Raw genomic sequence first — 12195 nt, 5'->3', positions numbered from 1 at the left:
CAATGTATTTCTGTTAATAAGAGGCAATTAACTTAAGTGAGAATTGTTGATTTCCAAAATTAATATTCATTAGTTGTCTAAAGAAATATATTGCCAAAATGAATCCCCAGGAAATAAAGTTAAAGTCAAATGTATGTGCAGGTCTAACCCGGGGGCGCTCCTTAAAGGACAAGTTCACCTTCGTTATCATAGGATTAAGAGAATGCAACAACATTAGTAGAACACATCAGTGAAAGTTTGAGGAAAATTGGACAATTGATGCAAAAGTTATGAATTTTTATATTACCCATAACATATGTCAGTAAGACAAGGGAATGTGTACTTTTTTCAAAAGATGAAATTTTGTGAAATTCTCTTTATATTTTCCTTATATTGTTGTACGCATGTGACATCATACACTGCAGTAGTCTTCTCATCCAGTGGTGACTGCACAAAAACCTCCAAAAATTGTCCGATTTTCCTCAAACTTTCAATGATGTGTTTTACTAATATTGCTACATTCTCTCAATCCTTGTGTTAATGAAGGTGAACTTGTCCTTTAACACAGTCATCCTGTGGGAGCTTCACGTTCAGGCTGATCGCAGACTCTCGCAGTTAGTGCAGCTTAAAGGGATCGTACAGTTCTGGTTGAAACTTAATTTCAGGTTTTTAACATTTTTTGGTGAGATAATGAGAAACCTCTTACGAAATATGAAAGAACATGTAATTTTATGAGGAATTCAACGTTTATTTGATGAAAATTGGTTTTGAAATGGCCGAGATATCCAAAAAAAGAGCGATTCTAATAAAGTGTGGGACCCACACTTTATTACGATCGCTTTGTTTTACTTTGTTTTTGGATGTTTCAGTCATTCCAAACCCAATTTTCATCAAATAAACTTTGAATACCTCTTGAAATGGTATGCTCTGTACTATATCATAAGTGTTTTCTTGGTATCTCGCAAAAAGTTAAAAGCCCAATTCTCATCTCCACCAATACTGTACCATCCCTTTAAAGAAGTACCGGTAGGCCCTAGTTGCATTGTTGTAGATCGAATATAGGCCCTGTTACACGTGTCACTGTAATATCATTACCCTCCCCAGCAATCTACTCTGATTCAAGGCATCCATTATGAAGAGAGTAGCTGTCATCGGAGCTGGTGTCTCTGGTTTGGTCTCCATCAAAACTTGCTTGGAAGAGGGGCTCGAACCAGTATGTTTTGAACAGACCAGTGATATTGGTGGGTGTGAAGTTTGAATAATTTCATCATTTAATTGTTATTGGTATGCAAGGTACTATGATGTTTCATTATTGCTGCTCTGAAATATGTTTTGAACAGACCTGTGGTATCAGCAGGTATGAATCGAGTTTGATTAATTTTGTCATCTGTTGTAACTATGAATTGATATACATCATAAAACATTATTTAATGTTTTATTGCTACTGCTCTTAATTACTTGTGTTGTACTCCTATAATCATACCATGAAAACATGGCATTTTTAAACATTCAAATGAAATACTTTATATAGTTTGAGCACAAACTAGTACCCTGTATGGTACTACATGACCATGTACTGGTACAATGACCAAGTAGAGTAAAAAGTTAACTTTTGCAAACACAAGCAAAAGATGGTACCTGTGTATAGTGCTGCATGAATGTGTGAAAGCCTTTCTAGACATCAAATAGCTGTAAGGTCAATATTGAGAGTAGTTTTGTATTGAATATCAAATATACTAATTTAAAGTGACTGCTATTTCCTCCCCCCTCAAAAAAAAAAAGATTATTCATCAAAAAAGAAAAAAAAAAAAAAACCACACACACACACACACAAACAAAGCAAAATATACTTGTAAACTCAATCTCCCTGTTGTGGACGCAGTATGCTGTGATAGTAGATTAACTTTTGATAGAAGATTCAGCAGCATGTAGATGGCATTGGCAGACTTCTGGAATTATGATTTAAAGGGGATGGCTAGTACCTGATCAGTGAGAATCAGTGGGAATGCTGGGGGATGATTGTTCCAATCCTTATGGATTCATTTAAGAGTACATTATATATCTATTGTTGTGTGAAAATCATTTGCTTCAGAATGGTCTCATATTCAAGTAATGTGCAGTTCAATGTTTCCAGGTTAACATGCCTGTACAGTGTCTGGGCGATCGTTACGGGGCTGTTAACGATCGCCCGACACTATACAGGCATGCTAACCTGGAAACGTTGAACTGCACATTGTACTTGAATATGAGACCATTTTGATGCAAATAATTTTCACACAACAATGAATGTACATGAATCCACAAGGATTGGAACAATCATCCCCCAGCATTCCCACTGATTCCCACTGATCAGGTACTAGCCATCCCCTTTAATGGTCCAGGAGATTCATAAAGTCATGTTCGAGTATTAAACTGAATATTATTTTGATGTGGATATGATTGGTCTACCAACATAGAATTATCATTGGCATGTTTCATTACAAGTGTATGCACTGAGGGTAAGGATTGATTCAATGTACACAGGGCCTACTTGTCCAATTTTCTGCCAGTGAGAGCAATTACCTCATATCTGATGTACTGCATGCTCAAGTCTAATTGGCATTTCTGGAAAAAAAAAGTTCTCTGCAAGTTCCTAACAGCATTGTTTTTTTCTTTAAGTAAAATTTGGCAGTTGGACTTTTTACCCTTATTATAATCCCAAAAGAGAAAAACAAAATCTGGTTCCTGAGTGAAATCCATTGATATTGACCATCTAGATTCCTTTCACACATAATGGCTGCCTGAATCACCAGAAAGTGTTAACCTGATAATAAAAAGTTTTGGTACCTCAAAAGCTTCCCTGAATTTCCTTGTCTTGGTTTGTGTTTCAGGTTAAAGTACGTTGTCTGTAAGAATTACTCACCCCAAAGTGCTCTCATGTCTTAGTAATCATGCAATAATGGTTTCGTACCAGAGCCGACGCTGTACAGCGTCGATAAATATTGTACGAAACCACTGACTGCGACCAGCAGCGTGCAACCCATTGTACGCATAGCTAACTGCGACCAGCAGCCCCATACGCATAGCGTAATGGGGCTTCGCATTGTAGCATTCAGGATCGTGACAGAATTAGTATCGCGGGTAAATGTCAACTTAAAATCCAAAAATTTCTTCGATTTGAAGACTTACCAATTAAGTTGAAGTATTGAAAACAGGCTTCGAACAACGTTTGGTTCTGCCAATAGTCCCTTTCTGTTCGAATTGATGACTGAATGTGACTCGGTCGAGAGGACCTTGGGAGAGCTACATACACTGGATACCATGGCCAGCGCATGCGCACACAAACATCTTATCCGTTCACGGATTTGAAATTTGTGTGCATGCGATGTGTTCGCATGCACTGGCTGTAGTATTCAGTGTACTGTATGTAGCTCTCCTGAGGTCCTGTCGACCGAGTCACATGATCAGTCATCAATTCGAACAGAAAGGGACTATAGGCAGAACCAAACGTTGCCCGAAGCCTGTTTTCAATACTTCAACTTAATTGGTAAGTCTTCAAATTGAAGAATTTATGGGATTTTAAGTTGACATTTACCCTGCGATACTAAATCTGTCATGATCCTGAATGCTACAATGCGAAGCCCGATTACGCTATGCGTATGGGACTACTGGTCGCTATGCGTATGGGGCTGCTGGTCGCAGTTAATTGCATGATTACTAAGACATGAGAGCACTTTGGGGCGAGTAAGTCTCACAGTGTTAGTTATATGAAAGGTACTTTAACCTGAAACACAAACTAAGACAAGGAAATTCAAGGACACTTTTGAGGTACCAAAACTTTTTATTATCTTTAAGACGAGTCCCGAGTATACTCGGGCAAGCGTCTATGGGAAATGTGTGTTGTAGCAAAATCAAACCGTCCTCAACAGGTTAATTTGAGACAGGGGCAAAGAACTTTTTTCTTTTTTTTATGGAGATGGGGGGGGGGGGGGCTACAGAGGTCAAGGGTGACACTGATGTGACACTGATAGAACTTTGACTTTTGTTAAATGCATGGTATCATTCTGTTTTGCCAACTTTTTGTGGAACAGGTGGTGTTTGGAACTTTCAAGAGGAGGAGGGAGTTGACCCACATGGACCGCCATATATCTACAGAGGACTTGTCACCAATGTGTGCAAGCCAATGATGGCATTTAGTGATTTCCCATTCCCTCCCGGATGGCCACCATACTTACAGGCAATTATTTTTACATTTCTCTTTTTTCTTTGAAATTGAAAGCCAACTGGCTTTCAATATGTTCTTGTTTTACATTGAAATTTGCCCTTGGAGCAAAGGATAAGATTTTCCTTGTGTTAATGTGATGTATACATCTACTTTTTGTGTGTATGTGTGTATATGTTTGTGCATATTTATGTGTGTGTGTGTGTGTTTGTGTGTGCGTGTGTGTATGTGTGCATGAAAGAAAGATAAGTAATTTTGATATTTTTGTTCCTTTTGACAAACAGGGTGAGGATGTCTTCAAGTATTATGTTGACTACGCAAACCACTTTGACCTCTGGAAGAACATCCGGTTCAACACCAGAGTAATTCAAGTGGAGAAAGCAGATGATTTCGAGAAAACAGGAAGATGGATTGTGAGATCACAATGTAAGGATGAAGATGTCAAGACAGAGGTATGTTGTCTGTAAGTTGTTGGTTTTTGTGTCAGATAACCTTGCTTAAGTCAACCTCACATAAGTTGAATATTCCCCTAATTGAAGGTCTTTTCAAATTCTTTTCTCTTTATATTCTGTTGATTTAATAGCTTGTAAGTCAAATTTTATCTAAGTTGAAGCTATTTCTTCAGTCCAAATTAATTTGACTTAGGCAAGTTTATCATCGATGCATCAATCCTATGGGAAGTGCTTTGTTGTGTTGCAAAGCTTGGTTTGCTGGAAAAAAAAAGAGAAGGAAATAACCCAGAATGACTTTTATTGCAGTTACCATCAAGTGTGATAAAATGATGATTCAAGATGTGCTTTTTTTGTGTGTGCTGAATTAGCTCTAACTAGTATGGCCGTCATTCATTCTTATGCAATTAAAAAAAAAAAAAAAAAAAAAAATTCTTGGGGGGGGGGGGTTAAAGTAAGTAGAATTATGTAGCTTTCGAGATTATGTAGATTGATTGTTTGATTTGTGCACTTTTCAATTTTTTTTTTTTTTATTTTTTTTAGCCCATTGAGGACGAGCTGATTTTGCAATAACACACGTTTTCCATATACACCTGAGTGATTATTCTCGGGACTCGTCTTCAATGGGTGAAGAGTATACTCCACTGCTCTACATGCCTTGATACCCTCTCATATCCTACTTGATATTCTCTCTCACCCTTCAGGTGTTTGATGCCGTCATGGTGTGTTCTGGTTTCTACTCGTCAGGCTTTATCCCTGATTACCCTGGTCTAGCAGAGTTCAAAGGTCAGGTGCTTCACACCTGCCAGTTCCGCAGAGGATCAGATTTCAAGGACAAGACTGTCTTAGTTGTAGGTAATGAATGCCATTGGATCTTACAACTTTTTGAGATGTGTCACTTTGTAGTCGTGTGACTTTGCAGATTCATAGACTCCAGCTCTCACACTTTAAAGGGTGTGTACAGTTCTGGTCGAGGTGAGGATTTAGCTTTTAACTTTTTCCGAGATATTCAAAAACCACTCTATGAGATGTCAAAGAGCATGCAGTTTTAAGGGGTATCAAAAGTTTATTCGACGAAAATCGGTTTTGAAATGGCTGAGATATCCAAAAACAAGGTGAAATAAAGAAATCCTTATAAAGTTGTGGCATGTCGCCTTTTATTATTAGCACTTTTTTGGATATCTCGGCCGTTTGAGAACCAATTTTCATCAAATAAATGTTGAATCCTTAAAATTACATGCTCTTTCATATTTCATAGGAGGCTTTTCACTAACTCACTTAGGAATGTTCAAAACATGAATCCCCACCTCAACCAGTACTGTGCAGTCCCTTTAAGACCTCTTTCTCAAAGTCTGCTGCTCTTCAACTTGAGTTTTGATTTCTCCCGATCTAGCTGTATTGTCCACTTATCCTGTGGCTTAGAACGTTAGAGCTTCCTCAGGGCCAGCATTGGTCATGCCTTGTATGTTCCAAATTAAGCCAAGATAGCACCAAAGAATTTGTTTTTATTCAAGAGCTTCCAGAACCTGCTTTAGGGCCCTGGAATTGAAATTGATGTCATGTGTTGACATGATCACAGGATCAGTCTCTCCTATTTACTCGTAGGTCCAGGCAGGAGAATTTTCCATTTACATAGAGGTTGAGGTTGGAGTCTCTGCAGCTTTGACCAAATAAACAACAGAATTTGCATTGAGGGGCAATTTTTTTGCCGGTTAAAAGAAAACATATGAGGTAATGGTATCATCACCATTCTTATTCATGTCCGTGGTGACCAATATCACCTTTTCATGAAAACATGAGATAGGTAATCAACACTTGCCAGCATTTTATACAGTCCTCATGATTTTACTCTGTCTATTCCAGTCAAGGTAGACATGGACTGAAGTTTTATTTCAATCTGTAAGTTTTGTTCTTAATGCTCCTATTTTTTTTTTGTCAATGGTTTGACAGGTGCTGGCCATTCTGCTGGGGATGTTGCAGTTTTATGTGCTGATCATGCGAAAAAGGTAACAATCTCCAGCAGTGTCCAAAGAGAGAGAGAAACAGATCAAGACAGACATTTACATGTTTATAGACAAACAGCTTGCATTTTATGTTAGCTGTTCAGTTTTGTCCCCCCCCGCACAAGATTAATAGCAAAGAGTATAAAAGTGCATGTAGCACTGCATGTGTGCGTTTCTATACTATTTGATTAACAGGGAGTCAATGTGGATGCGCAAAATGACTTACACACAAAAATATTGACTTGTGCAACATGATTGCAAATTATGCAGTCTCCAAAGTGAGTACTGTACGAGCTGAAATTTTCGCGTACAGATATTTTCGCGAATTGCTACTAGGAGAACATTTTCACGTGTTGTTAATTTCGCGGTTGCGAGGTCTAACTGTGCTTATCTGTTCGCATGTTGTTATTTTCGCGGTTCAAAGGCGATTCGCGAAATTTGCGAAAATAAAACCACCGCGAAAATTTCAGCTCGTACAGTAAATACTTACCCTGGTCTTTGAAAAGCAATAATACTTCTCATTCTAGCACTGTTGTTCTTCATAGCAAATTCATCCACTTTTGAAATTAGCTTGAAAATCCAGATTCATGAAATATGTTCACAAAATATACGGCACATATATTATATAGATTTTATGTCATCTGCTCAAAATTTAACTCAAGCAAACATATTCAGCTGTAAAGACTACGCATTTTGGGTTATTGTGGCAACAATTGCTGAACCCCCCCCCCCCCCATTCTGATAAGTATATGAATAGTACATGAAATTATACATTACCTGTTTGTTGTGTTGAAAGGTCTTAATCAGCCTAAGGAAGGGGGCTTGGATTATTCCTCGTGTGCTAAGCAAGCAGCCAGTGGATATTATGCTCAACAAACGATGGACAGGTTTCATCCCCTCCTGGCTGGTCCGGCACATGACGGACAAAATGGTGGAGTCAATACAGGACTGGGATGGCCTAGGGCTTCGACGGCAGACGCCTCTTCTCAACAGCAGTGCCATGATCAACGACCGCCTCCCCATGGATATCATGAGTGGCCGAATCAGCGTCAGGAGTGGGATCCAGAGCTTCCAAGGGTCAAAGGTCATCTTTGACGACGGAAAGGAGATGGATGACGTGGACTGCGTGATATTTGCCACCGGCTACAATTTGAAAATTCCATTTGTTGATGATGAAATCCTCTCAGGTGAGATATTAGATTTGAATCAGTTAAACACAGTATCAGCAAGACAATTGTAGCTGGAAACCACAGGCTTGAATGCTACTAAGGGGAACACTTGTGATCATATGCTGTAATCTTAAAACACTTATCAAGGCAAATCTCTATCCTAACTTGAGATTTGATGTGACATAAACACTATAAGTAACTCCTCAAAGTACTTTTCCAACTTGCTTTCAGTCAACATTGGTGTGTAAGTGATGTGATACTAATGTGAAAACCATAATGAGAAAGTTTTATTTAAAGTCTCCTTAACTTTGACCATGAAATTACTACTCTGAGACTATTGGAAATGGAAAAAAAAAAGATGTCAGAGAATATACATGTGTATCACATTTGTATACAATGTATTTCAAATCATAAATACAGTGATTCTTAAACAGGTTTTTCTAAAGATTGCAAACTGACACCTGGTCTGCCAAACTTGATGGAATTACATCTTCTACATGTATATTTGCTTTCAAAGTTCAAAGGTACAACTGTATATGCGTGGCATATAACAGATAAAAGTGATGATATCATTTGTGCAATGGCTGACTCTTGCAGATGACTTAGGCCAGCTAGACCTGTATCTCCACGTCCTCCCACCACGCCTGACCCACCACACCATGGGGGCCGTCGGATTCATTGTGACGCGTGGTGCCACAGGATCTGTTTCTGAACTGCAAGCCCGCTATGCTACCAAGGTGTTCAAGGGAGAAGCCAAGTTGCCCAGTCTGCCAGAAATGATGTCCGACATCCAGGCCAGGCGGGATAGAATTTTCAAGCAGTTTGGTCGACATAGACCTCTGGTAAGGCACCTTCCTGTAATCATCAGTCACTCATTGACTTGCCCACCAATTCAGTGCCTCAACCTTCAAGTGCATTGATTGAAGCACTGTTCACTACTCTGAGATGCAATACTTGTATCATGATAGGTTGATATGATTTTTTTCATAACATACGTAACATCAGAGGCAGATTATCCCTCTGTTGACGCAGTGCTGGCTTACTTTCAGCATCACTGAGATCCTGAGGTGGTATCAACTTCTAGGTACTGCTGTTCATTGGCCGCTAGAATCAATCCAGGGTCACCTCATGGACTGAGTAAGAGTGGTCAATTCTGAAGTCACCATTCTGAACTCCTGAATCAGCTGGTATATTGCCTCGTGATACACTGCAATGAACTCAGAACACTACTCCTCTACAATCCTTTATGCATCTCAATCACAATATTTTGAGTCAATCCAGACAAACTCCTACCATAATTAGTCAACGCACTGTTAGTTTATAAACTTGTGAATCACTTTAATATGAGGTATGCATGAGCAATTGACCTCCACTCATGACATCAGTCTTTTGACACTCTAATGATAGTCAGTGCATCAGTTCAGCATCTAATGAATTAAACTGTCAAGTCATGACTTCCCCCATATACCTCTGAATAAACTCAAAGCTCATCTCACGAGTCTTGGTAAATAAACTTACAACTGCAGTCTCTTTTTGCATCATCCAATCCTGTGAGTCTTTGGATGATCTTTTGAGTCACTACTGTGAACTCATCACATCCTGTATTCTGTAACCTCGTAGTAAACCATGCTGTCAGTTGAATCAGTCAAGATAGGTATCACTAGATAAACTTTAACAATGTATCAGTTAGGTAAAGTATTTCTCAGCTGTTATGCACCATTCAAGTCTTGATAGGGTAGTTTTAATGTGTGGTTATTTCTTTAACTTAAAAGCGAAAGGAGCAATATCTTGATTTACTGTAGTTCATCAGTTTCTCCATCAAACAATTTCAGTCTCAGTATACTGTGGCTCACAAAGAGATAGCAGCCACTATGAATATTAACATTTTTTTTTTTTTTTTTACTTCTTCTTTTTGTCACTCTCCATGCTGATTGCCTAACATCCACAGATCCTTCCTCCAGAGTACCAAGACAGACTGGCTCGTGAAATCGGTGCCCTGCCAAGTCTGTGGAAGCTTGCCTTCACCGATCCCAAACTTGCCTTCAGTTTCTTCTTCAAGCCAATATATCCCCCGTGCTATCGCCTTGTGGGACCCCATGCCATGCCCGGTGCAAGAGAAGCATTCCTCCGTGGCTCTGAAGACCTCATGCATGGTGTCACCCTGAGCTCAGTCAGGAATAAGAGCAAGCTACGTAGCGAGGATTCTAGCATGAGTGCTGCCAAACTGTTGATGCTTTCCATGGCAATAGTAAGTATTTTGGCCCTCTGGGTTGGGATTGTGGGATGAAATACAGTTATAGGAGGATGATAAACTAGTATTTAAAGCATCTCTTTTAGATGAGTGGATGCTGACATTTAATGCGCATAAACCAACAAGTCTGTTAAGAAGTTACGTATACTTTAGAGGACAGTAGTCACCTAGTAGTACCTCTTACAGTTCAGGGAATAATTTTCCTGGTATTACATCACAATTTGCTGTACATTCTGAAGATGAATGCTGTACAGAATGTAGTTTGTGCTACAGTTTCATTACTTAGAATCATTTACCATTTTCAAATTTATCAAATACTTCCATTATATTGTTTGTATTGCAACTGATTGGAACATTGCCCTGTATTGATGTAAATGAGCACAGAATGGAGCGGTTTTGTTTTATGTAATAGCAGGCATGACAAAAGAAATCATGAGACTGCATACTCAAGCAGGATTCGGACCTACAACCTCCTGATTACAGGACAGGCATCTTATCCACTAGACCGCCAAGTTACTGCTCGACAGTCAGTGGCTTGTTCTTTTCCTTACAGTATGCAGCGGGTATGACATAACCATTCAAATTGATGAATTTGAATAATTAACCCATTGAGGACAGTTTGATTTTGCTTCAACACAGACTTCCCATAGACACTTGCCAGAGTATACTCAGGACTCGTCCTCAACAGGTTAAGCAGTACCCACTGCATGTAGTTAAAATTCCAATCTGATAAATCTCTCTGGCAATTTGGAGAAATATGTTTAGCTGATAGACAGGCTATTTGTCTTGAATAATTGCCATTGTAAATTGAATTTATATACAAAGCGTATATAAAAAAGTAATCCAACTTTGGAGGGCTACTATTTCGTAATTGTCATCAATGGAGAGCGCAGTGTTAGTTGCGAGGAAAGGGGAACTCTTCCTCTTTCCGTTGATACCAAATTATGTTGACAAGTGTCATGCGTGACTGAGTACATCAACTTTAAAATGACAAATTGCACTTTTTCCAAGTTTTAGTGTTATTGTGAAGAAACAACTAGAAATGTCCATTGCCGTGCAATGCGATTTTATCCCCCGGCACTAGCAGCAGTGTAAGTTTAGTTGTGGTCGATCACACAAAGAATTCAACAGAGACAAAATGTTTTTACGGGAATGTCGCACTTTATTAGGGATTGCAATATCTCAGAATCACCTTCCTCTCTATTCTGTCACTCTATATGTATCATTCCTTCAGAAGGTCTGGTTCCTATTTCATCTGTAGCATTCCTTCATAGGTCTACCATGAAACATTCCTTCACTCCTTCCCTTTACTGGTACATTGTGAATTTCTTTATCCAAGATATTGAGGAATTGGAAGTCATTCTGAGAGAGTGCTGCCCTTTGTTGCTCACATCAGAAAGGTCAGCTTCCATGATGCTCTTTACTTGATGGGGAGTGATTTCCTCCTTGGTTGTCATCTTCTCAGGACAAAAAAAAAACTTCCCTTCTGTCTTTGACCAAGGTTTTGGTGATTTCCCTGGCCATTGCCCTGTGACTGGTGCTGATGTAGTCGTCATCTTCGCAAATGTAGTCAGGACGTATTGTTCCTACAATGCTCCATCCAAGATCTGTGCGTATGCCGTATGGTCCATTGTTGCATGGCGCAAGAATCACCTCTCTGGGCATCAATGCTCTTGCACAATCATAGCCAATCAATAGGCCTGTGTTGCAGTCTTGAAGAGGCATGATCTTGCTGCTAAGGTTGTACAGGTGGGGAAGGGACTGCCCAGTCTTGGTTGTCGGCACACAAGAGCAATCAGCAGGCATGATGCCACGTGTGTAAGTTGGTGGTAAGGCTATCTTGCCCTTGCCATCGTGTGCTCGTACACGCAGTTCTTCCACACGTTCGCTGGTTATCCTCTGGTCCTTCATTGAAAGTGCAGATAGCTGCAAGTTGACCTTTGTACTGTGTATCCCCATCTCATCTTTGATAGATTTCAGCAAGAACGCGGTGTCTGACTGTATCCAGCAAGGCGTATGTCAACCTCTCTCCAGCATCATTCATGTGGTCACTTCTTAAGCAGGAGCTTGTAGCCTCTTGCTCTGTCTGATTGCTCGTTGGTTTGTCAGGTCCTGTCTGTGTGTCTGTCTTTGTGCTGTCAGT

General features: G+C 39.6%; 1 protein-coding gene across 1 annotated transcript; it reads left to right on the top strand.

Annotated features, from left to right (window-relative positions):
• The first annotated feature begins 1111 nt into the window (after nt 1–1111).
• LOC140241424 (flavin-containing monooxygenase 5-like) lies at nt 1112–12142 on the top strand. Its single transcript, XM_072321154.1, has 9 exons — nt 1112–1220; nt 4050–4195; nt 4465–4632; nt 5334–5484; nt 6580–6635; nt 7429–7819; nt 8399–8643; nt 9750–10049; nt 12026–12142. Exons 1-9 carry the CDS (start codon nt 1112–1114, stop codon nt 12140–12142), a joined length of 1683 nt encoding a protein of 560 aa, XP_072177255.1.
• The last annotated feature ends 53 nt before the right edge of the window (nt 12143–12195 follow it).

The sequence above is a fragment of the Diadema setosum genome, chromosome 18 (genome assembly GCF_964275005.1).
Source record: "Diadema setosum chromosome 18, eeDiaSeto1, whole genome shotgun sequence".
Classification (NCBI taxonomy): domain Eukaryota; kingdom Metazoa; phylum Echinodermata; class Echinoidea; order Diadematoida; family Diadematidae; genus Diadema; species Diadema setosum.
Note: the sequence above shows the minus strand (reverse complement) of the source record. Positions and strands in the feature narration are given on the sequence as shown.

Coding starts and splice junctions, on each gene's coding strand:
- LOC140241424 (XM_072321154.1), top strand. CDS start 1,112: ATGAAGAGAGTAGCTGTCATCGGAGCTGGTGTCTCTGGTTTGGTCTCC. Junction 4,633..5,333: donor ATGAAGATGTCAAGACAGAG/GTATGTTGTCTG, acceptor CTCACCCTTCAG/GTGTTTGATGCCGTCATGGT. Junction 6,636..7,428: donor GTGCTGATCATGCGAAAAAG/GTAACAATCTCC, acceptor TTGTGTTGAAAG/GTCTTAATCAGCCTAAGGAA.